The sequence below is a fragment of the Crocodylus siamensis genome, chromosome 2 (genome assembly GCF_052110815.1).
Source record: "Crocodylus siamensis isolate JL-2025a chromosome 2, ASM5211081v1, whole genome shotgun sequence".
In the NCBI taxonomy this organism is placed as follows: domain Eukaryota; kingdom Metazoa; phylum Chordata; order Crocodylia; family Crocodylidae; genus Crocodylus; species Crocodylus siamensis.
The window spans coordinates 287783564-287811243 of record NC_143396.1 but is presented as its reverse complement, the minus strand read 5'-3'; the positions used below and the strand labels follow the sequence as shown (position 1 = coordinate 287811243).

General features: G+C 42.3%; 1 protein-coding gene across 2 annotated transcripts in view; it reads right to left on the bottom strand.

The window, feature by feature from the left end:
* Positions 1-1005: 1005 nt before the first annotated feature.
* HIF1A (hypoxia inducible factor 1 subunit alpha) overlaps positions 1006-27680 on the bottom strand; it is a 42596-nt gene continuing 15921 nt past the window's right edge. Inside the window, exons 2-16 of one of the 2 annotated variants that reach the window (XM_090034320.1) lie at positions 19769-19923; positions 19095-19285; positions 17745-17890; positions 17556-17640; positions 16273-16385; positions 14715-14917; positions 11979-12085; positions 11662-11809; positions 10545-10765; positions 8647-8927; positions 7781-7903; positions 7108-7502; positions 4043-4151; positions 2564-2690; positions 1006-2392 (exon numbers count right to left, since the gene is read on the bottom strand). In XM_090034320.1, coding sequence (XP_089890446.1) covers positions 2241-2392; positions 2564-2690; positions 4043-4151; positions 7108-7502; positions 7781-7903; positions 8647-8927; positions 10545-10765; positions 11662-11809; positions 11979-12085; positions 14715-14917; positions 16273-16385; positions 17556-17640; positions 17745-17890; positions 19095-19285; positions 19769-19875 — 2508 coding nt within the window. In that variant the 5' untranslated portion in view covers positions 19876-19923 and the 3' untranslated portion in view covers positions 1006-2240. The remainder of the gene's footprint in view (positions 2393-2563; positions 2691-4042; positions 4152-7107; positions 7503-7780; positions 7904-8646; positions 8928-10544; positions 10766-11661; positions 11810-11978; positions 12086-14714; positions 14918-16272; positions 16386-17555; positions 17641-17744; positions 17891-19094; positions 19286-19768; positions 19924-27680) is intronic. The other variant, XM_090034321.1, reaches the window with a different exon arrangement.

Below are 27680 nucleotides of genomic sequence, written 5' to 3'. Positions count from 1 at the left end.
CCTACGTGCTTAGCTCACATCCTTTTGAAACTTTGCAACTGCCACAATGCAGAGTCCAGGAAAGAATTAAATTATGCCTAAAGTATAGTAAACGTTCATTCAAGAAACATTTTTAACATTTTGCTCAGACATTGAAGCAAGGTATTTTAAATACCTACGCGCTGGACCACTGCATTTTCCTCCGGGTTAGCTAAGGGGCTTCTATGAGTTTCTTTTTTCAGTCCCTAACTTTGACCACCAGAAGTCCTAAATTTGGGGCTGAAGGTTCAACAATGCGCCAGGAGACTTCAGCGTCAGGCACTGCTATTTTAAATATCTTGATGTTTAGGACAGAAGCTGTACTGTCATTCTCTACTGGTATTCGTGATATGACATTTTAATGTAGCAAAATGAAAACCATTATCTTGCCACCAGAGCTAGTGTTGGACAGAGTAAGAATATACTTAGGATGATAGCAAATTCCCCATGCCAGCTGCATTTTCCACCACTCATACATTAATTACATGCTAGGAGAAAGGGGAGGGGGGTGTTTTTTTCCCTATCATCTTTTGATTTCTCCTCTGACTTCCAAGTTCCCAATCTTCAAAGGCAACCCTGACATTTTTTCTGGCGATCCACCTTCAAGCTGTAAACTGCCAAAGGCAGCAATGGAAAAAAAGATCCCCCATCATTACCACAAATACACAACATTTCCTTCCACTTTCAGGTTTACTAACTGATAAGATGCTTGATGATGGAAAAGTTTCAAAAGCTTAAACTTAAAAAAAATCTATTGCCACTGAACTGCACAGGATTGTTTTGAAAACTGTAGTAATACTTAGGCTCAGGTAAATGACTGACTTTATGGATTTTGAGGCAGGAATTAGGGAAAAAAAGAGTTTTTCGTCATGTAACCTTGACAGAATTAGAAAAGGAATATTCCTTAAGAAGGGCCACCCTTTAAAAATAATTACAAAACTTAAGGATTTCATCTTTCTCAGTAGATACCACACTCCTGGAGGGGGGCCTGGTCCACATATAGTTTATTGATGTAATAAAACAATACAGTTAGTGTTAGATCCAACCACAAAGAGCAAAAGAATGAGCAGATGAATTTTTTTGTACAGTACATATAGGAAAATAAGATGTTTGTGACAACTAGCTCTCTCTAAATAAAAGGGTTTCTAAGTATATTCAGTTACTGAAATCTACGTGAAAACATACGGATGTTAATCGCAACAAGGTGCATAAAACCGAAACATCAGATACTGAGCAACTCAATGATGTACTAGGCAACTTTGTTAACAATGCATGATGTTTTACAATCTGCTTGAAATATCACCTATACCACACAGGGTAAGCAGAACATTTAGATTTAAAGATCATACACAATATTAGCATTAAACTTCCACAACTACAGGTAGGGCATTTCTTTTTGAGCTGGCAAAGTGACTACATTAGGAACATCAAACCCTCTCTCTAAATTGAGAATGAATCCAAATAAAATGCTGCTAGCCCTTTCCAGATAAAACCCTTCCTTTTTACTAATCGCACTCATTTCAGTGAAAGCATAATACAGCATTTAAGAACAGTTTATATTACAACGCGACTAAAAACAATGACATACTCCAGGTTTAAACATGATTTCGTAGGCAATAAAACAAACAAACAAAAAAGACTCTTCTCCTTAAAAACTAGTTTTATAAATGCAGAATATATTGCATGAGGAACTGCTGGTATTTTTTTAAGAAAATATATTGTGCGATTGTGGCTACAATGCACTGCTGCAAAGCATTGTTGTTTCTTATAAAAAATCATTAAAATAAAAATTTGTTTGGACATAAGTAAGAACAAAAATCTTCCAAATACCTGCGAAGAGTAGGATGGAAGCATTGCTTGTCTTACTGTGTTGACATTTGACTGATAATATTAAAATTTTGGTGCCGACCTCCCTAGCCAAAAAAATAAATATGTTTTGAAAAATTCGGTGCATATTTCAAAGCTGCTATTGCAAGTGTGTTTTAAATGTAATGGACTTAAAGTGTACCAAAGAATTATAAAAATGCACTATAATCCGAGTTATTACATAACGAACATATTAAAAAGACTGTCAAAATAAGTAGAAAGGGGATCAAAACTGAACTAACTGAATTAGTGCAGTATTGTAGCCAGGCTTCTAAAATCAGATATAGAAAATATAAATAGACTGCTTTCAGTGATGATTCACCAGTGTCCAGAAAAAGGAACAAGTATCGGAAAGCTCAGTTAACTTGATCCAGAGCTCTGAGCAATTCTTCACCTTGTAGCAGGTTTCTGTTGCCTTGTATGGGAGCATTTACTTCGCAATCATAACTTGTAAGTTGTGGTAGTCCACACTCATCCATCGACTGCCCTAGGAGCTTACTTGCTATATCTAAACGGGAGGAAAAGAGAACAGATGAGTGCACATTATTAACCGTGGTGTTTATCATTTCCTCCAAGTTGTTTACAGGGGAGGCAGATTCATCCTGCTGATAGTTTTAACGCTCAATTTGATTCAGGTCTCGCGCCCTCTCCCCATCACAGAAACACACAAAACACCAACCCGTCGATAGCAGAATGACTGTCTTTTGCTCCACTCCATTGTGGCCGTTACATTTGCAGCCTTTTACACGTTTCCAAGAAAGCGATGCGTTTGGTCCACAATCACCTGACGGCTGGAATAAAGACCCCTAAAATAAAAAGTAGAGTAATTTTTATTATTGCAAATCTAGGGCTTCCTCTTAAATTTACTGTCAACCCATCAGGACTGGTATAACTAAGCATTGCTACAAATTAAAATTAAGTGCATTCAATGCATGGCAAAGGAAGTTTTAGCGCAATTGAGTGAAGGCCCTGTTTACAAAGAACTTATTTCTAAGTGAACTTAAAAAGAGTACAACCTGCTAAACAGGATTTTGTAAAGCCAGCCACCTGTTCCAAGATTTGTGTAAATATGCATACATGTACGTTGCCTTTTCCTAGTTACTACCAGTGTCAGAGCAGTAGCAAAATGCATCAAAACAAAGAGACATCTCCCTCTGCAAATTAAGAGTGGTATTGCTCCTCTTCTGTGGAATGACTTGTGTTCTGGGTTTTCATGTGCTACTTGCCTTTCAGAAAGGCAAACTGATTTACAAAGAAATGATGGTGTGAATTTTGGTCTATTATTTTGCCACTCAGCTCAGCTCTTCTGTACTTGCTGCCATTATGGACTCTTGAACCTTTCTTTCTATCAGAGAGAAAATTTCTTTGTTGATAAAAGAGAAGCCAGTGGTGGCTATATTCCTGCCTGCGAGGTGGGAGATCTGGGTTCAAGTCCCAGCTGAGATGACTTGGGGCCCAACATTGAGAGGGTCCAGAGGAAGGCCACCTGCATGATCTGGGGACAACAGGGCAGACCAGGGCTAGGATCTGGAACCAACTTCCAAAGGAAGTGGGTGCTGGCTCCTACCCTGGGGGTCTTGATGCCTACCTAGCTGGGATCATTTGAGCCCAGTTTTCTGTCTGGGCGGTGGGGGGTCAGACTTGAAGATCTACAAGGTCCTTTTTGACCCAACTTCTATGAATCTGGGACAAATTAGAGCTCTGGGGGTTATTACTCACAGGTAAAGAACAGAGCACTACTTAAGCAGACAAGAGAGACAAAGGGAAGGCCAGCCACTTACAGTCACAGCTGACAAGAGTGTTGGCTGTGTTGTCTGAATCTACAAGTTTTATCTCATCTGTGGTGTGTATTGAGCAAGAAGGTGGTGGAATGTTGTGGACACAAGAGACTTAAATTAAGGTGGGCCATTTTTCATTTTGGTGAAGTTCTTGGGTAAGAAAAACACATCATCTGTGTGCTGAAATGAATGGCTCCATAGTCAGGAGGTTTAAAAGTTACATTTGCTGTAATGTTGCTAGTTTTGGGTGCAATATGGCAGTACACAGTAAGGAACAAAGCTTTTGTGACTGCCTGAGTTCTGGGCCAGCATCACTGGTTTACATCAAAAGTTTTAGGATTATAATGATGATAATAAACGGTAAAAACAACAAAACTCACAATTCCAACTGCTTGAAAGAGAGAACCGTCATGTTCCATTTTTCGTTTTCTTTGAGCATTATGCAAAGCTAGCATTTTTGGGCTCAGCTCCTCATCCACTGCCGTAGACCTGGAAAAAAAATGATCCAGTCTGTTAAGAAGTTTCTACTATCCTCAGACTATGCCTTTTTGTAAAGACTTTGTAAAATAGGCCAGAGAACTGTTAATGTATCACGGTGCTAGCTTTCTTGGTGGGGGACCCGTTATTGAGGTTTGCCCATGGTTAGAGAGAAGGCCAGCTGGGAATCTGATATGTCAGAAGTCTGAACCTAAGCAACACAGAGATGGTTGTCCTTCTGAAAGCTTCTCTCTCCAGAAAAAAGGGAAAAAAGCTTTGGTGATCTATTATTCCTCAGGAAAGGTATCAGAACATTGATTTTGGAAGTTCATGTGTAGACAAAAAGCTGGTTTCTATCATACAGATTGACAATGATTTGTTATCACCATGTCAACAAATTTCCTATAGACGACCATAATCTGCATTTCTGAATCACAGAAAATGAGGGCTGGAAGGGACCTCAGGAGGTCACATTTAGTCCAACCCCCTGCTCAAAGCAGGAACAGCCCCAACTAGATCAGCCCACAGCCAAGACTTTTTCAAGACTGAGTCTTAAAAACCTCCAAGGATGGAGATTGCACCACCTCTCTGGGTAACCCGTTCCAGAGCTTCACCACCCTCCTACTGAGAGTTTTTCCTAATATCTGACTTTAACTTCCCCTGCTGCAACTTGAGCCCATTGCTCCTTGTTCTGTCATTTGCCCTCACTGAGAACAGTCCAGCCCTGTCCACTTTGGACCCCACCCGTAGGTAGTCAAAGGCTGCTGTTAAATCCCCTCTCAGTCTTCTCTTCTCCAGGCCCAGTTCCTTCAGCCTGTCCTCATCATCAGCCATGTATCCCAGCCCTCACACCATTTTCATTGCCCTCCGCTCAACTCTCTCCAACCTGTTGACATCTTTTCGGGGGGGGGGGCAAAAACTGGACACAGGACTCCAGATGTGGCCTCACCAGTGCTAAATAGAGGGGAATAATCACTTCCTTCGATCTGCTGGCAACGCTCCTACCAATGCAGCCCAGAATGCCATTTGCCTTCTTGGCAACAAAGGCACACCATTGACTCATCCCTAGCTTATTGTCTACTGTAACCCCCAGGTCCTTTTTTGCAGAGCTGCCGCTTAGCCAATTGGTCCCAAGCCTGTAGCGGTGCATGGGATTGCTCCACCTTAAATGCAGGACTTTGTATTTGTCCTTGTTGAACCTCGTGGGTGTGTCCAGACAATCAGGAATGCATTTCCTCAGGATAGGCAGCAGCATCACACCTTGTGCCACTGCTGCTTGTCCCTGGGGAACTCCTGTGCCACACATGCTCTGGCGTGCCACAGGTTACCCTGAGTGGGGTAGAGAAGGCTGAGGCCAGCAACTGTGCTGGTCTCAGCAGCCTTACCTGGGGTTCTGGGGGCCTCTGGGAACTGCAACCATGGCACTCCTGCAGCAGGAAGCCTGGCCAGCAGCCAGAATGTGGCTCTGGCCAGCCAGGCTCTGGTTTTGCATGGTGCTGACATGTGTTGCCCTACTATTTTTTGGTGTGGGTTTTTTTGACCCTGGGATTTCAAAACCCCCCAACACTGCAAAGCAGCAGCATGGGGAATGCCTGCATGTGTGGCGCTGCAGCCAGGTCTGTGGCACCACATACGTACAGCCACACTCATCTGGCCCAGTCCTCCAATTTGTCTAGGTCACTGAATCCTAGCCCAACTCTCCAGCATATCTGCTACTTATTTTATGCCAGACTTATTTAAGTTTAAATATCTCATTGCAGGACAAGTACAGTCTCTGTATTATATTATGAACAGAGCAAGAAAGGCTGTAGGGCTCAGATTTAGCTTCTCTCGTAATGACCTATCATGGTGGTTCTTAACCTTTTTAGACGAAGACAATGCACTTCTCCAAAACTTTTCCAAACTTAGCAGCACCATATTTCAAAATCCAATATAAATATATTATGCATATTTTAATCGTAATCCTATTAATAATATGGTAGTAGCTAATTAGATTGTTATAATTATATTCACTCCATGGACACTGCTGCCACAGCCAAGTGGCTCTGCACCACTCTCCTCCTGCAGAGGCGGATTGGGAAAATGGCTATGGCAGGAGCATGTGCTTTTGCTGCAGTCCTTCCTGGGCCGACCTTGCACAGTATCTCCTGGAAACAAAGGCGCACAGAGCAGATGGAACCGCTCCATGCGCTTGTTTTCAGGCAGCATGTTGAACTGAGAAGCAACTGCAGCAGAAAGGCACGAGGCTTGCATCACTTTGTGCAGACAGGTGTGCTGTTTCTGCTGCAGCTGCTTCCCAGTTAGACTACAATGTGCCTCCTGAAAACAGGGACACGTGGAGCAGTTTCGCTCCACAGCAGCAGCAGCCCAGAGATGAATGCTACTGCCACCAGGGAGAACTCCCCATGCACTCACTTCCTTTTTCAGGAAGCTGATCTGGGCAGTGCTGCAGCAGAAACGGATCGCCTGTCTGCATAATGCATTGCTAGCTGCGTGCCTTTCTGCTGCTGCTGCTTCTTGTTCAGCTCTGACGCACCTCTTGAAACTGAGGTGGGCAGGGCAATTTCACCCCATGGCAGACAGTGCCGGCAACACAGCACCCCAGGCATGTTCTCACAGCACTCCAGTTTGGAACCACTGGCCTACTGTGTACTTGCACGTGAACTTCTAGTGAGGTATCTAGAGGAGCAGCATAGTTATGAACAAGAACGGCTGAACTACTAACTTCCTAAATATACCTTGTTGCCGGTAAAAATTATAAACAAGCATTTGGAAAATTCATTTTCAGTTTGCTGCTTAGGGGCACTAAGCCTGAAGTCAGCCTTCTTCAAAGTAATGCATCTGAATTTCTGCTTTAAAAAGATGCCTGCAAAAAAGCTCTACTGCATAACATCTGTCAAAACGCTACAAAGACCCAAATTCCTCAAGATCCACGAAAAACAGAGTTTAGCCTTAATGTCCAAAATACCTTTTACTTAAAGTAACTGTTAACAAACTGGGCATTCCAGGACACAGTTTCTCTGTCGGGTCTAACGTCCCCTTCCCTGCTCTGATTGGAGAGGCAGTCCGGCTTCGAGTCCCACCATACGGTGACGCTGGCGCACTGCTGGTTTCACTTTTTATGTGGACCGGAGACGAAACAATTAGCGTCTTCGTGTCATCCACACGTTCTGTCGACACGGGCTTGATTTCGTCAGGAGTAATAGCTGGGGTCTGAGTTTGCTGAAATATGGTGATGGTGGCTGTATTCTGTAAGCCAGCAGACGCACTCTCCAGTGGAGAAAGCTGATCGAAGGAGCGTAACTGGAAGTCGTCATCCATTGGGATGTATGGAGCTAACATTTCCAAGTCTAAATCCGTTTCCTAAAAGAAGAATAGGTAAATACAATTCCTAATGCATTAGAATGACACGCCACAATACTTTCAGTGCCATCAGTGCTCTCCCTCTTATCATGCTTCTGGACCAATGTTCTGTAATCCCCATTTCTTTTCAGCTATGAAAACTTTTTTCCAAACATTACTGCTTTGTCTTTGCTAAACTACTCTCAATTTAACACATTGATTTTAAATAGTCAAGGAACTGATTCTAGCCAAGAACAGAGTATTTTAGCTTACTTGTAACTGTAACTTAATGTACATACCTGAGTAGAGAATGGATTTTTCGCTTCTGTGTCTATCGCGAAGAATTTTTCCACTAATTCCAGTTTAAATTCATTAGCCATCTCATTATCCACATCAAAGCAATAGCCATTTGGACTACTGGGCTGTAAAAACAATTTAATTCCATTTTCAGTTTAGCTGTTTCAACAATACTACATTGGAAAACAACACTAATCCAAACTATAATTGCAAAAGTGAAAACTCAGCAGACTAAAAAGTATTTCTGTTTATCCAAATATGCCCAAATTTTCCCCATCATACACTATAGAGCGGCACAGTCTGGGTGGGACCAGCCATTGGTGTGGCAGTAATTCATATGCACAATTCAGCTTTCAGAAACAAAAATAACATTTTTAAGCTGATCTTTCATGTTTTTAGGTCATACCGAAAGTAACATTTACAATTATGTGCCCACACTCTATAAATGCAATCCAGATGTGAATCTGAATGTACAGAACCCAGGCATTTGGCAGTTATGTTCCTTCCCTCTGTGCAAAGATGCAGGTTTGTGAAGCAGCAAGGGTTATTTAGGGTCACAGGAAACAGCTGTGTGTGGGGGACCACTGAGATGTTCCAGCTGTTTGCTGTGGGTTTTTTATGTCGAAGGGTTTGGGCTGCTTTGCTCAGCTGCACTGGACCACTGATGAGCTCCAGATACGTGGAAAAGCAGTGCCCTTGGACTTAAAAGCCATAAGAAAACAGGTGAAATTAAGAGTTGCAAACCACTCGGATACAAAGGACGAGGGTTCTACTACATTCATATTCACAATTCACTCCACACTGATCAGAGGTCTTTATAAAGAAGTCTGCCATATTTTAATGTGATTTAGGAACAGTCATGACTGACCTCAGGTGAACTTTGGCTGGTACTCGCATCACTGGGACTGTCAGGCGTTTCTTGCATCTGAGGGATGGTAAATGAGAGTTCTAGTGGTTCCGTGTTTGGCTCCAGCTTTGACACAACTTCTCTATTGAGTGCAGGGTCAGCATTGCTACGAAGTGGCTTTGGAGTTTCAGAAGCAGGTAGTGGGGACATTGCCAAATTTATACTCTGCAATTTCTCACTGGATGAGGGGAGCATTACATCATTATACAAAGGAACTTCATCACATTGTTGCTCATCAGACTCTATAAAAATTAAAAGAAACCATCAACCTAAGTAAAGATACTGAGTGTGTCTATGGACCTCTTTAAACAACATGAGCTGAAATCATTTGATTAAGGAAAGTGTCACAGGGTCACGCAGGTGCCCTGTTCCTATGAAGGAATGAGGGTAGCTGAAACTCCTGAAGACAGCACAGGTGTTAGCTGCCAGGGCAACTAGGCTGGTCACGTGAGCAGAAAGGGGCCGGGCCTGGCCTTTATAAACAGCCCAGGCTGGAGCCTGGTTAGCAGGTCCCTTCTGGCAGCCTGAGGCGCGGGAGCGCTGCAGTAGAGCCAAGCAGAGCCGAGCCGATTGTTGCAGCCCGACCACCCAAGCGGCCACAGCATGGTGAGGGTGGAGAGAACCCTGCCGGGGAGGCCATTGCTAGACAGCCAAGTGAGCTCAGATCCCATGTTATAGCCAGGAGGCTTGTTGTTGTGTTACAGCCATTTGGCTTACGGTTCTGTTTCGTTACGGTTACGCCGGAGGACCGGGTGAGGCTATAAGGGGACGGAGAAGGCCTCGTTTAGGAGTGCCCCAGTAGAGTGGGGGTGCTCCCAGGGCCGGAGTGTGGTGCTGCATTGCGGGGTGTACTACCCCAGCCCTGGGGAGGGCACCGTAGTTGGGGTGCAAGACCCCAGCCCTGAGAAAGGCAAAGAGGATTTTGGGGCCAGGCATGGCTGAGGCCACCTGGGCCCCACTGGCAAGGAGCACCAGTGAGAAGCCCGCAGGGGCTCGTGTTCGGCTCCAAGGGGCGAGCCACACGAAGAGAAGCCCAGGGTGGGTGCTACTAGAGAGACGAGCCTGGAGAGGGTGAGTCCGTGATTACAGAGAGCCCGGGGAGGGCAGAGAGAAGCCCCAGGAGCAGGCGCATACTTGAGGGAAGCCCCACGAGAGGGCGTGTACAGAGAGAAACCCCGGTGAGGGCAAGTATTGAGCGAAGCCCCAGGAGTGGGCATATACTATTGACAGAAACCCCAGGAGGGGCACGGACTGAGAAGGATCCCAGAGGGGCTCCCCAGTGGTGGGGACCCCGAAGGGTCAAAGGGGCCAGGTAAGGCTCAGGCTGCCTGAGCCCAACTGGGAAGAGTACTGTCAGTAAGCCCGAGAGGGCTAACGAATAGAGGGGCGCCGGTTGCATGACAAGCCCAGGGGTGCCAGAGAAGAGGCGCCAAGGGCGTGAGAAGCCCAAGGGCGCTAGGCAGGGCGCAGAAAGGAAAAGGACCTGATAACGTCTGGAAGAGCTGCGAGGCTTGGGGCGTGCTAAAGGGGAGGTAGGAGGCACGCATAGCCTATAAGGCTGGGGTGCACTGGGTCACTCCATACAGAATGGGGGATAGTTTCAGCATAACACCGTGTACAAGGGGATCAAAGGCAGCCTCCCATAGAAACCTTTATATACCAACAAGACGTGGCGGGCGAGAAAAGAGGGTGCTGGATTGCCTACTTGACACGGTAGGGGGTGCTAGAGGAATCACGGCCGCTCCTAGGCCCCACTCCTTGACAAAGTAATACTGGGAAGTTAGTTTTTCCACATATATACTTTAAACATAAACTGACATTACTAATTGGCAGGTTCTCCAAATTAAACACAGACCCACCATTACTGCTGAAATCTAGTGAGATAATTGTATCTCCAGCAGCTGGTGCCAACAGCGTTAAACCATCTGGTTCCTGTTTGAGTTTTTCAAAGAGACTGTTGTTATTTTCCACGTCAGTCTTGTTGAATATTTTGGTCGTTTTTGTGTCAGGGCACTCCACTGGTTTCAACATGCATTCAGTTTGTCCAAGGGAGAAAATCAAGTCCTTCTGGACAATACCACTGTCAAAGACAAAAAGGAAGACTACCTTTAAAAACCACCTAACTCCTTATGGCGGATACAGAAACCATTCTGTCTGATCAATATTTTAATTTGTGTTTCACATTTTCATAAAACTAGGAGTTGTAAAAGTCACCCTTATTGCCCATTCCTCCCCTAAAACGTAAACTTCCCAACTGTGACAGTATAAAAAGATAATTTTAAGTAAGCAGACAGCTGTGCTTTATAAGCAGGTGTAAATAATTAAAGAGAAGAATTATAAAACATATAAAGCTGGGGATCTTTATAAATGTTATGTATTCTAGCAGTAGTCATTACAGATTAATATACCATTTAGTGGAACAAGTTGTTAGTATTGTCTACAATTTAGCGTTCTTACAACACCTTCTTGAAAACTTGAACGTTAATTAATTAAAAAAACAAAAGTGTATAAACAAGTTACCCTGAGTCTAAAGAAACGTATTAAATAACTGAAATAAATAAATTACCCTGATAAAAGAATCTAAAAGACAGGTTATGTTTTAAGCACTGATGTTCTGTGACAACAAGCAAGCCACCACTAACAGAGGAAATTATGCTTTGAACTCTGAACAAAAAGAATCTGGACATCTCAGCTTTTGGACACTTCTGTTACTGTGGTACACAAAAGCCTGGCCATAATCTAGCCTTCATTTGCCTATTTTCCCAGCATTAATGGGAATCTTAGATATGTATTAAAAAGTCACTGTGCTTTTTTGTTGTTCCCTAACCTTGCAATAGCCAATTTTGTAAGCAAAAGTTTGACATTGAAAGGTGAGAAAAATACCAGAATGGATGAGGCCAATTCCCTCCAACTGGTGTAAAGTGGCAGTGTATTAGAGTCTGTTTCAGTCAAAGTCTTCAACTATCTACAGCTTACCTCAATACGTAGTTTACACACACAATGCACTGTGGTTGTGAGTTCTTAGTGTTGTAGATAACAGTTGCTTGAGTTTCAACCCAAACATATCCACCTTGTTTAGCAAGCATTCTGTACTGCCCTGTGGTCACCTGCCCCTTTGTGAACACTAAAATGAAAAAAGAAAGCCAACTTTAACAACAAATATGCTTTCAAAGGAAAAATATGAAACAATTACTTTGAATTTGTATTTGCAAATTAAACATTTTCTTTCTATGGCTCTCCCGCCTTCTCTTCAGATACTTAAGTTAGAAATCCAGGTGTGTTTTTCCACTTACTATCGTGGTGCGTTTTGGTCAGATGATCAGAATCCAGGGCATGATAGTATTCATAGACGGAGCGACCCAATAGTTCTTCTGGCTCATATCCCATCAGCTCTGTAATTCTTTAAATGGGGGAAAAAAAAAGTTAAGTGAAAGCAGATATGAATTAGTTTGGAATAATATGTTGAACAGAATTAATTTAGATATTTGTGGCTCTAGGGATACTGTTCCAAACCAGAATACATTAACAGAAACAGTGGTGTGCTTATCATAGTTTCCCTTTTGCACAAAGGTAAGTTAAGGCATCTCATCTGTTCTGTTGTTTGCCCAGCTCAAAGACGGAACACTTTCAAGTCCTAACCCAAAGTGTTTACAAGCACTCTGTTTTACTGCTATCTGGAATATTCATATTCCTTCATTTCTCATTACTTAGTTCTGATCTAAATTCTCTGGATTTTTTTGTTTAAATTTGGGCTGCTAGATAAGGTAACAAAGTAATTTAAATGAAATAAGTAAGAGATTAAATATGCCAGCAGTTTTAAATTCAAATAAAAGAGAGGCAGGAATCAGAATTTTACAAAAATTCCAATATACATTTAGAGCATCAACAAATAATTTTAAAATAAATGTTGTATTTCCTTTAACCACTAGAGGTCAATGTAAAACAAGAGCTTGACTCTGTTTAATTGCCTATTTATAGATGCTTGGTCTGTGCACAGAAACTGTGCTGCTTCAACCTAGTTAGAACAACACAGTTTTTGTATACAGACCAGTTCTGAGAAAAAAAACTGTCATTAATATGCAATAGTAATTTCAATTTAATAGCAAACTGATGATGAAGCAACTGCCTAAATTACAAACTAGCTCATTAGTTAATTGTAGCTAGTCATAGTTTCATAGTTGGTAGGGCAGGAAGGGACCTGAGCAGATCATCAAGTCTGACCTCCTGCTATGGGCAGGAAAGAATGCTGGGGTCAAATGACCTTGGGTAGGTGTCTATCTAGCCTCCTTTTAAAGACCCCCCAGGGTAGGAGCAAGCATCACTTCCTTTGGAAGTTGGTTCCAGATCTTAGCTGCCCTGACTGTGAAGTAGTGCCTCCTGATGTCTAGCCTGAATCTACTCTCCGTCAACTTGTGGCCGTTATTCCTTGTTACTCCCAGTAGTGCTCAGGGGAACAGGGACTCTCCCATTGCCTGCTGGGCTCCCTTGGCCAGTTTATAGACAGCCACCAGATCCCCTCTCAGCCTTCTCTTGTGGAGGCTGAACAGGTTCAGGTCTCGCAGCCACTCCTTGTAGGACCTGCCCTGCTGTCCCCCAACCATGTGGGTGGCCTCCTCTGGGCCCTCTCTGTGCTGTCCACATCCCTCCTGAAATGCGGTGCCCAGAACTGGACGCAGGACTCCCGCTGCGGCCTGACCAGTGCCGCATAGAGGGGGAGGATCACCTCTCTGGACCTGCTCAAGATGCATCTGTGGATGCAGGACAAGGTGCGGTTGGCCTTCCTGACCGCGTCCCCACACTGCCAGCCCATGTTCATCTTGGCATCAATGATGACTCCAAGATCCTTTTCTGACTCTGCCCTGACGAGAAGGGAGTTCCCCAGCCTGTAGGTATGGTGCTGGTTCTTTCTCCCTAGGTGCAGTACCCTGCATTTGTCGGTATTGAATCCCATCTTATTCTCATCGGCCCACCTCTGTAACCTGTCCAGATCCAATTGCAGCCTGTCTCTCCCTTCTAGCGTGCCCACGTCCCCCCACATCTTAGTGTCATCTGCAAATATTAACAAGATTCTTTTCACCCCCTGTCCAAGTCACTGATGAAGATGTTGAACAGTGCGGGCCTGAGGACCGCGCCCTGGGGGACCCCCCTGCCCACATCCCTCCAGGTCGAAAATGACCTGTCCACCACCACTCTCTGGGTGCGGCCCTCCAGCCAATTGGCAACCTATCTGACTGTGTGGGTATCGACACCACAGTCCCCCAGTTTTTTAATGAGAACGGGGTGAGAGACAGTGTTGAAGGCCTTCCGAAAGTCCAGAAAGACTACATCTACTGCAACGTTCTCTATTAGAGATGTATCAAAACTTATCAATAAGAGGCAGTACAAAGCAATTTAGGACATAGGATTGGATTTAAAACAAGTTACTTTACTTCCAGATTTTAAATTTAACAAACCTAATTTTCAGTGATAAAATGTTGATTAAGCACATTTAGATCTGCTGTAAATCAAGTGCACATGCAAGAAGGGTTGATTCAACTAAAATTAAAAATAGCAGGTACGTGACATCTTAAAAGGTGGCTGTATTTTGATAAATAAAATTATTATAGGTCCTTCCAGATGAAGAATGCTAAGATTTGGGGATGGGGGGGAAGAGGCACAATTAAAGACTCAGTCAAAAGTGTTTCACGTTTTTTGGCTCCTACCAATCACAAACTAACAAACTATTCTTTTTCACCACCACAGAGAGTGTCTTCCAACTTAAGTATTTTTATCATTACTATTTAAATTAACAACTGGTTAAATTGTTTAAGAGCAGAGTCCATAAAGGATCGTTCCCTTAATTAAGGTTTGTGAGTTAAAAAACAAACAAAACAGCCCTACCTTTTTAAATAATATATATTGGGAACTCCATTTTATAGCTAGGTGAAAACAAATAAATCTATCTATGAGAAATGTAAAACGGGCATTAGCAAAACTATGCTGAACACACCAACACATGCATGCTTCTCAGGACTTAGGTTCAGTGTTACCTTTCATCACAATAGGAAAACTTCATATCAAGACTGTGACGACTGAGGAATGTCTTGCTGTCCAAGGGAACCTCAATATTTGATGGATGTGGAATAGGTTCGCAGATCAGCACCAAGCATGTCATAGGAGGCTTTTTATACCCACAGTGAGTCTGATTGTTGCATGTGTCATACACACGAATATGCCCTGTGCAATGCAGTACCTACAGACAAAACACACTTTTAAAGTTAGGGTTTCTTCCTATTAGAAGAGGCAGACCAGCATTTTACTACTTTTTGTTTCATAAGAGCATCTTGCTGGGCAATGGCATCCTATCTCCTACCCGAGGAATTGGAGTCAGCAGCTAAAATGCAGCAGCTGCATTCAAGCGTTGCTGCATTACCCAATTGTTAAAAAAAATATCAAGTTAAGCTGGTGACCGATTTTTTTTTTCCCCCTTTTTAGTGCCAGTGAATTAATTTGTTCTTTTCTGAAAGCTGCCTTCATAACCAATAAGCAAGTGTAACAACTCATATATGGCATTTTGCATCAGCAGATAGTGTCTACTAATAATGCAGTAATATGTATTTTTCATTCTGGGTGAAGACAAGGATGGAAGGACAGAGATTAAGTGTATCCCAAACATTCTTCAAAGAAAAAACCTTGACACCTACTCTTTTCCTTCCTATAACTCAGAAATGTTTGGAGAAGCAAGGAAAGCATTTTTGATCACCTATGACTAATGATCTGAAAGCCACAGCTGCCTTTGTTTGTTTTTGTTTTTACAGAGTGCATCCATTTAATATATTAAAAGCATTAATATTTTATCTGGAGAACAGGATGCATCCATTTTAAGAGACAATCTTTTATTCTTGTTAGGCTCTATGGAATAACTGGCACTTTTAGAGGAACAATGATGCTGACTCCTCTCCTTTTTCACTGTAAGGGTGGCCAGAGCCTGGAATAAGCTTCCCAGAGAAGTGGTGCTCTCACCGTCCCTGGAAATCTTCAAAAGGAGACTGGATAGGCACCTGGCTGGGGTCTTATGACCCCTCCCACTCCCAGTGCTCCTTCCTGCCCATGGCAGGGAAGGTTGGACTAGATGATCTGTCTAGGTCCCTTCCGACTCATTGATTCTATGATTCATGGAATCACTGATCATGGTGCCTCCACTATGCAAACTCATTCAGGATCAGTTATCAATAGGATTTAATATTTAATTCAAGAGCAGGAAATTTCACACACAATTTTTAATGATCTGACTCCTGACTTAAACTGAAAGATTACGCTGTTCAAAAGGCTCTCAACAACTGTTGTTTAATTTTAAAAAGGTATTAAAAATTCAAATGCATCTGCAATGTATTGAAAAACCAAAGCTCAGCACATTCAGGTGCATCACTGAATGGAAGAATTTGTTCCTTTGTCACAAAAAAGAAGGTGCAAGTTTCACAAAGCTGACAAGGAATATTGTGACTCAAGTTGATTTTTTACTAAATATGGGCTTTTGTACTTAGAGATCTGAAAAGTAAACTCTCTAGTTGCATCAATATTGTCTTCTATATACCCCATATTAGTTACCTTCCATGTTGCAGATTTTATATTCACCGTCCTTCCCCTGCTAGTCAGTGTGCACTTCATTCGGAGGAAAAAACTACGCTCTGTGTTCTGTTCTTTGCCCTTTTTCACAGGACCTAATACAAACAAACAACAAACCAAACGTGAGCACTCCGATCACCTTCACAAGGTACTGAGGTGTGCTGTGAAACTAGCTGTACAGAGAGAATCAAGGACATGAGCATAATATGGTTGAATTCTAGCTGTGAATGATGTATGTTGGGAAACCTGACCTCATTCTGAATAACAGTGGGCTTCAGATAAGAGTGTTTACTGCAAGATATATATGTTTAAAAAAAAAAAAATGAAATTGCAGTGATCTTGTGAAAACAGAAAAGCTAAGATCCTGGTTCTCTTTCTAGCTAACCCAGTTTCAAGGCAGAGGGGAAAGCATGTGTAAATGAATTAAAGTATAGAGTTCTTCCCCACACTGACATTTAAAAGTCCCTGCAGTATTAGGGGTATTTTTGAGCTGAAGTCTATTTATCTGAATCCTCCCCAGTAATTCACAGTGGGGATGAAGGAGGAGAAGGGGTTGCAGTACTGTTTTGCCCTATCTCTTGGTTCACTTGCATTAAACCAGAATTTTAAAAACTGCTTAAATGATCTTGTCTATTGACAGTAATGTGCTACTAGTAGCAAGACCCCTGACTTGGAAGGAAACTGGTACCTTGTTTTCCAAGGTAAGATTATTGCTGAAAAACACCCATAACTCATCTGGTAGACTGTTCGGTCCCCCAGTAACTATGAGTAGCCTTCACTAACCTAGATCTAGGGGTGTGTCCATGTTGCAAGAAGTTGTGTTCTTAATTTGCACATACGCAGCAGGAAAATCCAAGGTAACCTGGATTTTAAATCGGGTAAATTATCATGTTCTTCCAACTGTAAGTTGACCCCACATTTTCAGGTTCAATAAGGGGGAGAAGCAGAATGCTTGCAAGTAGCATGTATTGATCCTTTATGATAGGGAGTGCTGAAAGAGGGTTTGTTTTCAGAAGTGCATTTGCAGTTAATTTATATCACCAACTGAATTAATATTCAGGTCCTTGTTCTTGCTTTCACCCTGGCTTCAAATTTAGGAATATAGTAGAGTTGCACCCTGATTTAGAGTGGTGCAAGAAAGCAAGCCCTAAGCATTTTGTTGACATGTGCAGAAATTGCCAGCAGCCGTTGTTTAACAGTATGATATAGCCCATGCTAGCAAGAGCCACTTATCATAAAATGAAATAGTAAACTAGTCTTCTCACCATTTCTGTGCGTAAGCATTTCTCTCAACTCCTCATGGTCACAAGGATGAGTAAAATCAAACACACTGTGTCCAGTCAGATCGAACTGTAAGAGTAAGATGAATCTAAGTCTAGCTATTTAAAAGACCCAAACGTGCACAAGCAGACAAAATTTTGTAAGAGATTCTCAACAAGTATCATCTCTCTCACCTGTGTGAGGCCCATACACTTGTTCACATTTTCAGACATGTAAATCATGTCACCATCTTCAGAAAGCACCATAACAAATCCATCAAGGGCTTTTAAGTAAAAGCAGTTCAGCTCCTTTTCCATTTTGGCTTCTGTTTCCACGTCACCTACAAAACCCCACATTTTCTTATTTCAATGAACCTCAGTTATTCCACATTTTCTTGTCCAATGCTAGAAATCATTTGAAATGAACAAGCCACTCTCCAGCCTGTTCAAAGACAACAGATTTCTCTTAGATGGGATAAACAGGAGAGGAAGTTGTTCTGATTGAGCATCTGATTCACTCAAGATCAGAAGCATTAAAAAAACAGTTTGATTAAAAAAAAAAAAAAGTATTGCTACCAAAACCTGTTCAAAAGTTCCAAAATTAGAGCAACAGATCTTTCTTTTCAAGTTTACTTCAGCGTTAAAACAAGTGTCACCTGTATAACTTCTTGGTAAGTAAAACTTACTTAGCACCCTAGTAAACAGAATTTGTTGCTATTCTCTCATTTAAACAATCACTGTCATTTGCTAGCACTGTGTTAATACTGGTTCCCTTGAAGATGCTTCAAAGTATGCCTACCAAGGTGTGACTGCAGTGCTAACGTCGCTAAGCTAGCTTTAAATTCAGCTAGTTTGCAGACGAACAGCAGTGAAGCAGTTGCAGCAGGCTTCACTGTTATTGGTAGGTGAGGTAATTTAATTTAAAGCAAGCTCTGATATGCCTACCTCTGCTGCAGTCCCATCTGATTGCAAAGCAGGCATGCAGTTAGTTAATGATATCTGAACCAGAGTACATCATGTTTCCAGTAGTTTAAACTGGGATACTCAAAGCTAGCAAACACAAATTTACACCAGCTAGCCACAGAGAAGGCGTGTTCATTGTTTAGTTATGATCCATCTCCCAAGAGAAAAGAAGGGCACACTGGAGTATTGTTTCCCAAACCCTTAATCCTAATGTTTTTTACGAATAGGTTCTACAGCTGAGATTTTTAAAATGGCACTGGTGTTTTTGTGAGCTAATACACATGCACATCAGGGACACAAAAAACACATGAGAACATTAGTTTGGGACCCCATCACCCTGGCCGTTTCTGTCAGTCTCTTAAGGCTCTGAGACTTAACAGCAAAAAGAACTTTTCTTCTGTCTTGGCTCAGAAATCCATCGGGAGATCTTTAACCAGAGTAAAGGGGATGTGAGGGGTTAGATTACTAACATCAAAAACATTTTTACAGCATATAAAAGAATGTACTTGGGACAAGATCTTCAACCCACTGCCTTCTTAACCACCCTCTGTTTATAAGCCACACGGACTTTTATTCACTTACCAGTATCCAACAGCTTTCTCATGCGCAAGTAGCTGATGGTCAGTCTCATAATGGAGGCCTTATCCAGGTGAGCGCTCACCGTGTGAGGTAGAGGCAGCTGGTGAGCAAGTTCAAAGAAGACTTCGGATTCCTTGCTTCTTCGGCATCTGGCTGCATCTCTGGATTTCTCCTTCCTGCGTTCTGAACTAATTCTGCGTGAAGAAAGTTTTACATTATTAATACAAATAGCAGGCAGTAGTCTTAGCACCAAAGATCTATTCCTTCTGCCTTGTTCTCTTAAGCCATTTTGTACCTGTTGTTATAACATCTGTTGTTATAAAATCCAAGGGTTTTTTAAGAAAAAAAACACTTCTACATAATGACATATTTCTATCATGTATTTTTATACGTAATTCCCCTGACACTTAAATCAGCAATAATTCTGCACATTTCTGAGAAATGTGAAGAGTGACAGTTGTGGAATTAAGGTGATAAATGGGGGAGAAAAAGATGACACACCACAGTTTGTTTTAGAAAAAATAATAATCAGCCTGTCTATAAAGGAGCATGCCCAATTGTTCTGTGGGAATACCGAACTGCCATGCTGGATGGACATTTCGGGATTCCAGCAGCATCTGAAATTTAAGGAGGCCAAAACAGCTTCTGCTATTCACCTGAGCTCTTCCCCCGCTCACCCGTTTTCCTGGGCATCACTGTCATCGTGTCTGTTGTTGAAGCCCATAATCTTGACTTTTGACTCCATTCTTCTTTGTCCACATCTGCAAACCTTGCTTATGGGCATATTTACCCTACGTGGATTTTGCCGGGGGAGTCATGTTGTCTAACCCTCCTAGCAGAAACAAGGTATATGCTGGTTAAAGGATGTGATTTTTTGCACACTCTTAGCTGATGTGGCTATGTGGCAAAACTTTAGTGTTAACCAAGCGTAAACCTCATAGCTTGGTCATACGTATTCCCAAGTGGTCAGCTTTCCACCTACACTGCTAAACTTTTGTGCGACCCTCAGTTATTGCCTGCCTGGCCTACATGCCTTGACCTGTCACCCTAAAATCCCATCCACCCTTGGTGGGGTCCAACCTTGTTTCGTGGCCTCTGAGAAACCTTCCATCACAGCACCCAGAGACAATTCCTTTTTGAATGGATAACGCACAAAATGCAAGTGTTTGACATACTTCTATGAAAAGATGGATTTGATTTATTTGGTTTGGGCAGGACGTGTTCGCTCCCTGTTCTATTTTTTGCTTCATTTCCTATAAACTTACGGGACAGGACTCTTACATACGAGATAAAGTGGGGAGTAAGAAGGGAGGGTCTCAGCCTGTTACCAGGCTTGCCAAAAGACAACTAAGAATATGGACTAGTTGGTTTAAACAGCTAGATCTTGCAGATCAGTAAATTTTACACATTTCTTTTTACCTAGAAGGAAGAGTTGAAATAAAGATAATCCACTAGTTCGGTCCTCTTTGGTATTGTAAATGTATGCATGTTAGCACTATCAAATTTAACTTGCTTTCATAAATCAGACTAGCCTGTGTATGCGTTTGTCTGCATGTTTGTTAAAGAGCTCATTCTTGCTAGAAGCAGATATCAAAAGGTGGGTATATAATAGTCAAACTAAATTTCTAGCTATCCTTTTAAATGATCTTGAATTCTAGTGACCACTCCCAAAAGGCTACAAGTTTAAAGGGGCAATTTAAAAATCAAATTTAAAGCTGGTAAGAGAAAATGAGACCAACAGTAGTTTCAGATAAAATTACTGCCCCAAACCAGTTGCCAATTTTGTGGTTTTTACTGAAACAAACACCTTTTCTTTCATTACGTTAAAGCCCCGTCTGTGACAGGAAGTTGAGTCATTGCCTGACTGTGCCTGGAAAACAGCCTGACTGTAAGTTTGGTCAAAATACGTTAAAGCAGATTTAAAAAGTCCTCCTCACATTTATCGTATGCTTCACAACTATAGTAGGTGAAAAATATCACACCCCTGCAGGAAAATATCAAGATGTAGCTGAAGAAATCTCAATACCACCAGTGACGTGTGCCAGCTCTTGGGTCATAGGCAACGTACCAACAAAATGAAGATGGGTTAAAATAGGGAAAAGGAAAGAAGGAGGACCTAGGGAATTATAGATCAGTTAGCCTGACTTCAGTATTTGGGGAAATTACTAGAGCCAATTATAAAAGTTAAATTATGGATAACTGGAGAGGATGAGCACTAGTAGCCAACATGGATTTGTTAAGAAAAAATCTTGTCAATTTAATTTCCTTTTCTGACAGGGTAAAACATTGTGTGAATACGTGGAATTTGGTGGATTTAATATACCTGAACGTTAGCCAGGCGCCTGACATGTCATTCTCATAAGCAAGTTGGAGAAACATGGGCTAGTTTTGGACCCACCTAACAGCAACTCTAATTGGCTGAATAGCTGCAAGTGAAGCATAGCTATTAACGATGTCAGGCTGGCAAGGAGCCTCAAGTGAGATTTCCACAGGGTCCTGTTCTGGGTTAGATGCTGTTTAACATTTTTATTACTTGGATGCAGGAATACAGAATCTCATCAAAATTTGTTGGGAAGGGTTTCGAACACTTTTCAGAATAGGATTAAAATTCAAAAGGATCTTGATAAATTGGTGAACTAGCTTGGAGAGAACAAAATACAATCTGACCCAGACCAAGGTAAGGTGCTACTTGTAGAGAAAAAAAACAAATGCAGATGCAGAACGGGGATTGGCTGGGCAGTAGCACTGCCAAGAGGCATCTAAGGTTACAGCAGATCAACCTCAACGGGAGTCAGCAACTTGATTTAAAAAAAAAGGGTGGGGTTAAGATTTGGGTTGTATTCAAAGCAGCATTATACTACATTTAAAAGAGGACAGAAACTGGAGAGTGAGTGATGGAGGCAGGCGGATGAAAAGCAACATTGAAGAAACTAGGTATGTTTAGTTTGAAGGAAAGGAGATTAAAGGGTGGGGGAGAGTGGAGAAGGCTGATAGCCAATTTTCAGGTATTTGAAGGCAGCTATTTAGAAGATGGAGAAAAACTTGCTCTCCCCTGTGACAGAGGTCAGGACAGGAGGCAAGGTTTAAATTACAGCAAAGCAGGTTTAGATCAAATCCTGGGAGAAAACATCCTAGCTGCAAGACCCGCAGAACAAGAGAATGAATTGCTGAGGGAAATTGTTGAATCTCTTTCATTGGAGGATGTTTAAGGGACAGCAAATAATGAATCTGACCAGAGGTTTGTAAGCGATGATCCTTCCCACCTCGTCTAGTCTTACAATTTATACTGGTTTCTATTTAAGACAGATAACAGGTAGCAAAACGGTATTAAAGGGAGAATTCTCATAACAGCAAATTGGCCTGTTACGCTTCCTCCAGATTGCTTACTAGCAGTTTTCATTGTATGGTTACATCCCTGTCCTACTTTCAGGCTGGAGACAGCTGTAACGTTAGTCGCACGTTGGCGCCCATTCCCTACGCAGCCCAACAGAACCACTGCAGGACACTGCTGGAAAGCGAACACAGACACCACGATGGACAAAAACCGGAAGTCAAGTCCAAAAACTAAAACTTTTGCCATTTTAATAACTTCTGGTTTCATGTGAACTGGTAGCACATGCCTCTTTTCTCTTTTGATGGGGGGCAAGACTGGATTCAGAGTTAAGACAAAAATAATTACAGATTTTAAAATATTAATATATTCTCATCAAGATAGTACGCAGTGAAGACTGCTACTCAGGCATCTGGAAAGCTTAATAGATATCAAATGAGGCAAGAAGTTGTGTTGCTTAGGAAGGATTCACTCCAGGCACCAGTATATTTCCTTTTCCATCTCTGAGTTTCCGTATTCTGAAAGAAGGTCTAGAGCTTCAGGAACACCAATTCCAGCTCTATCAACTTTCTTCTCAATTTAAATAAATAAATAAATCTCTGAAGTTGAAGGCATTACCTGGAGTGAGATGGAAAATGCCAATTTCTCAAAGACACAGGCAGGCAATAACTTGCACATGCCAAGCCCGTATCTGCGTGGGGGTAGTGAGCGTGGAACCTAATCTTGCCGGACAGGCCTCCTCCCCACTTCTTCATTCCCTGGAAAGCCTTGCACCCAATGAGCTTTTCTTCAGAAAGCTTGAAGCTCTACTGAGTGTTTAACATTTTCATGGCTTTATCTTATTTCAGCTTATTTGGCAGCAGCATCCAACAGAATGTAAGCATGCTTGAGAAATGATCTCAGAAATTTTTCACAACCACGGTTTCTTTGGAAGGCACTCTGAAAGGTTTTGTTCATCTGTAACACCTCCACATCGATAAACGTGCCAAGAATAAGAATTGCATAAGACAACACTAAACACTTTTATAATCTTCCTATGCTGAGAGAATAAAAAAGACCCCTGCCTGAACCTTGGGAGGAATACCCGGTGAAGAATGGGACAAAATCTTCAGAAATGCCCAGGCTGTCGAGGAAACAACATACACTCTTGATTTCCTGTACGTCTGCGGAGTGGCAAGCATTTATTTCTTTTTCGCGTTTTTGCCATGGTGAAAATTGCAGAGAGAAACTTAAAAGCTGGCCATATATGACAAGGCATGGAAACCACGATTCCATGACCTTACTGGGTGTTGTAAAGCCCTGACCTGGTGCAGATTTTTACAGACAATGACTAAATAAGCGTCAGCCAAGTTCCAAAAGTGAGTTGCACAGATTAGAGAGCAGTTACGCTATGAACTGTAGGGACTGCTGTGGTTAAGCAAAAAAGGAGAGAAAGGTATTAGAGGCTCCCACTGCATCAAAACAAAAGGCATGATATAATTTAAGGAGCAGAGTTTAAGCAAAATAGGTATGTGTAATATTACCATTGGCAATATTAAAGTGCACTCTGTTAGCATTCAATTTACCAAGTGATCTACATATTTATCACAGACTTGTCCACATCTTTTGATATGTGCACAAATCTGCATCTATTACATCTTAAAAAAACCAAATCCAGACAACCCCCCTCCCCAACCTGAAACCCAAACAACCCCCCTCCCCAACAGGTACTGCTCACTTAACGTTGTCCTGGTTAACGTTGTTTCATTATTATGCTGCTGATCTATTAAAGAACATACTCGTTTAGAGTTGCACAATGTTTGGTTATAACATTGTTTAGCTACTGCCTCCTAGTAGGTAACTACTGTGATGTAATTGGATTCGCTTAACATTGTTTCACTTAAAGCAAAATTTTTTCAAGAATGTAACTACAATATTAAGCAAGGAGTAGCTGCATGATCAAATTAGTTTGACATTTAGTTCTTTGGACTTTTGCAAGGTTTCCAGGACTTGCTAAAACAGCATTAACTCTCTTCTAAAACTCTTGGAATCAAGTTGTTTGGACCTGCTGATGTAAAAATACCTAACTTTTAAAAGCTACTCTTTAACATGCTAATTATTACTGTAGTAATGACAAGTATTTCATTCTGTCACCTGAAAAAGTCATTTGTTTCCCTTCCCAAATGCAGAACAGAAATATTCATCTAACATTTCTGCCTTTTTTTGTATTACCGAAAGTACTATGCCCATCTATTAAGTAAGCACTTAATATCATATTAGGAATCCTTTTGTTCTTGATTTACTTAAACTCTTTTATTGCCTTCATTTCTGCTGTCTATATGCTTATCTTTATATATTCTTTTGCTTTCCTTATCAATTTTCTATACTACAGTTTCTAATTGATAGTAATTTCTAATCATTTTTATTTCCTCCCCCCATTACTCATATGTTGTTTTTGTAATTGTTTCCACTTCTGCTCCTAACTAACTCCATTTAAAACAACCCCCCTCCCCCCACAAAACCAGACCAAACAATGGAGACTTCTTGCCGTGACTCTGGGATTCTGGTTGTTTGGGCAGTGTAGGAAAATGATCTTAAACGGTCTTCAATCAGCACTGGTATTTTTTCTTTAAAGTCTTTCTGCTTACCAAATGGGCTGTCACTGGCTTTAAAACTGATGTGTTAGGTACTCTAGAAACTGGCCTTTTTTCTACATTAGTGGCTTGGATTTTATTGCTTGTAGAGACAAATGTATAAATCAAGTCAATCACTTGTACCTAGGCAACCAAAGGAAGTTCCACTAACATAAAATTTCCCCATATGGATGCAACCCTTTGAGACATAAAAATTAATTCGGACAGCATTAGATACCTAGCTTGTCACTAGCTGAGAGATCCTTATAATTCAGCATTTCTTGCAGCTCACTACAGATAGCAGGAAGGATGGCTTAGTAGTCAAGATACCGGTTAGGAATGTGGGAGCCCCAGTTGCCGTCCCCTGCCCTGACACCCTGTGTGACCTTGGGAAGTCACCTAGGCTCCTGCAGGAGCAGGAGGGAAGCATGCTCATTAGAGAGTCCAGCTTGCTTGTAATCTGCACTTCTGTGCATACAAGTGCAACTAGTACCTCATTTTGCTTTATGTCAGAACAGGGCTGTCCAACTTCCAAGTGCCTGGGGGCCACACACCCCTTGAGCTGCACTAGCAGGGGCCCATGAGCCCCAGGGACCACATGCTCCTGTGCTGCACTGTGTACCCAGGTGCCTCCCAATGACAACAAGGTCATTGCTTTTGCATTTGCTCTTCCCTTCTATGTGCTCAGGGAGAGCAGGGTCTGAAAGTAAAGAGAAAGGGGCTGCTACCCAAAAAAATGGGGGTGGGGACAGGAAGCAGACAGCCTACTTTCTCCTTCCCCCCCTCCAATTTATTTTCCCTACTGTAGCAGTGGGAGGGGGCCAAATTCAAGGCAAAAACATCACTAAATAGGTTCTATACCTGGAAAATGTTATATTTTCCATATATAGAATGTAATTATTAGGGTTGTAATCAGGGATGTTTTCTATTCAAGTAAATACAGTAAGTCTTAGGGCAAATGACCTACTGCAGCAGCTCCCATCCTGTGGTGCACATACCACCAGTGGTACATGGACAACCCGTCAGTGGTACACGTTAACAGATTTATTAGAATTACTTTATATGACAAAAATTTGCTGGTGGTACTTCAATGGTATCATTTTAAGTTGGTGGTATGCAATCTGTCAAGAGTTTGAGAACCACTGGCCTACTGGGTGAGAAGATGTGTTAAACAAATGCAAACACCCAAGAACACTTCCTTATTATGGCGCACCTTTAATTAGTCTTTTGCTTTGATGAAGAGAAATGACAACGACCCACCAATGAAGTTTTTGTGGTAAACAGCACAGTATAACTTTTATTTCTCTGTGGCTGGTCTTCAGCCATGCACAATGTGTTTCCCAAAGTAACTACATAATATTTGAGTTGGTCTAATAAAAGATACCAGATTTACCCAAAGAACCTTGTCCACCAAAGTAACTAGGCTTTTAGGAGTGAAATCAACAATAAAAGTTACAATAGTCCACTTGGGCCATATCTTTAATAGGAGTGTCTAAGAACAATTAATTCTGTGAGTCAGGCAGTCAGGCATGTGGAGAGGTGTGATCCCAAACCCACAGTTATGTCAGATGAAGTCCTTAATACACATGCAGTTATACCAATAAAACTGAACTTACTGGTATGGTTTGTTTGCTCATGTAGAGCTGGATGTGTGCTACACCCGTACAAAGCTCAGCCATGCTGGTATCCACACCATAATAGGGAGCCAGAGGGCTCCTATTACTGAAGTTGCAGTAATCTGAGCTGGCTCCAGGCAGACAGGTAGCTAATACTCTACCAGCCAGCAACCTTCAGACAGACTTGTAGCGACACTGGTTATGGCTGTTCTGGGGAGTAACTTCCCAAGGGAACAGTTGCAGAGTCGCAAAATGCAAACAGAGCAGGCCCACAGGCAGCAGAAAGCCCAGCGCTGCAGGCAGCTGAACCAAGCCCTGACAGGGAAAACAGGCTGGCCAGCAGCAATAAGCTACCTTGGCAGACTAACCAACCAGCAAGCCCAGAGACCACATAGCTGACAAAGCCTGAGCCAGGGAATCAGTCTGGTTAAGCAGGCTCCAGGGAAAGGAGCTCTGCCCCAAGATGGCTGTAGCTGAGGCCATGGACTGAGACCCTGAGAGTACAGGGACTGATAGTTTATAAGGCGCTACGCCCAGGATAAGAAGTGCTTTGCTATGCAGAGAGCATGCTCAGAGCTTCGGGTCAGTCATTAAGCTACTTCTCTTGTTATTGGGCCACTCAGGACTGAAGGGGAGGTGGAGGTCCCAGCAGGGCCTGAGGGGCACATGACTACTTTGAGCTTTGCTAGGAGCTGGGCTCAAGGTGCAGACGGTGTGACCAGGCAAACTGTTGCAGCCTAGAACAGAGCCAGGGGGCCCAGTGCCCGGGAAGGGTGAGAACCTGGGCCCAATGCGTGAGACTAGGGCTGAAGCCCAAGAAGCCAGGCCCAGTGCAGTGGAACTAGGCTAAGAAAGGACCAGAAAGGGCGGAGGCCCCAACAAAGGAGCAGAGGCCTGAGATGGCCTGGTGGTTTTGGGCCAGGTGATGATTGCTAACACCTGCAAGGCACAGGTGTGGCTGCATGGGAGGTCAGAGGCCAGGAGATTAGTCATTAAGGTGATTAGTGTCTTGCACAGATGAGCCAGAAGG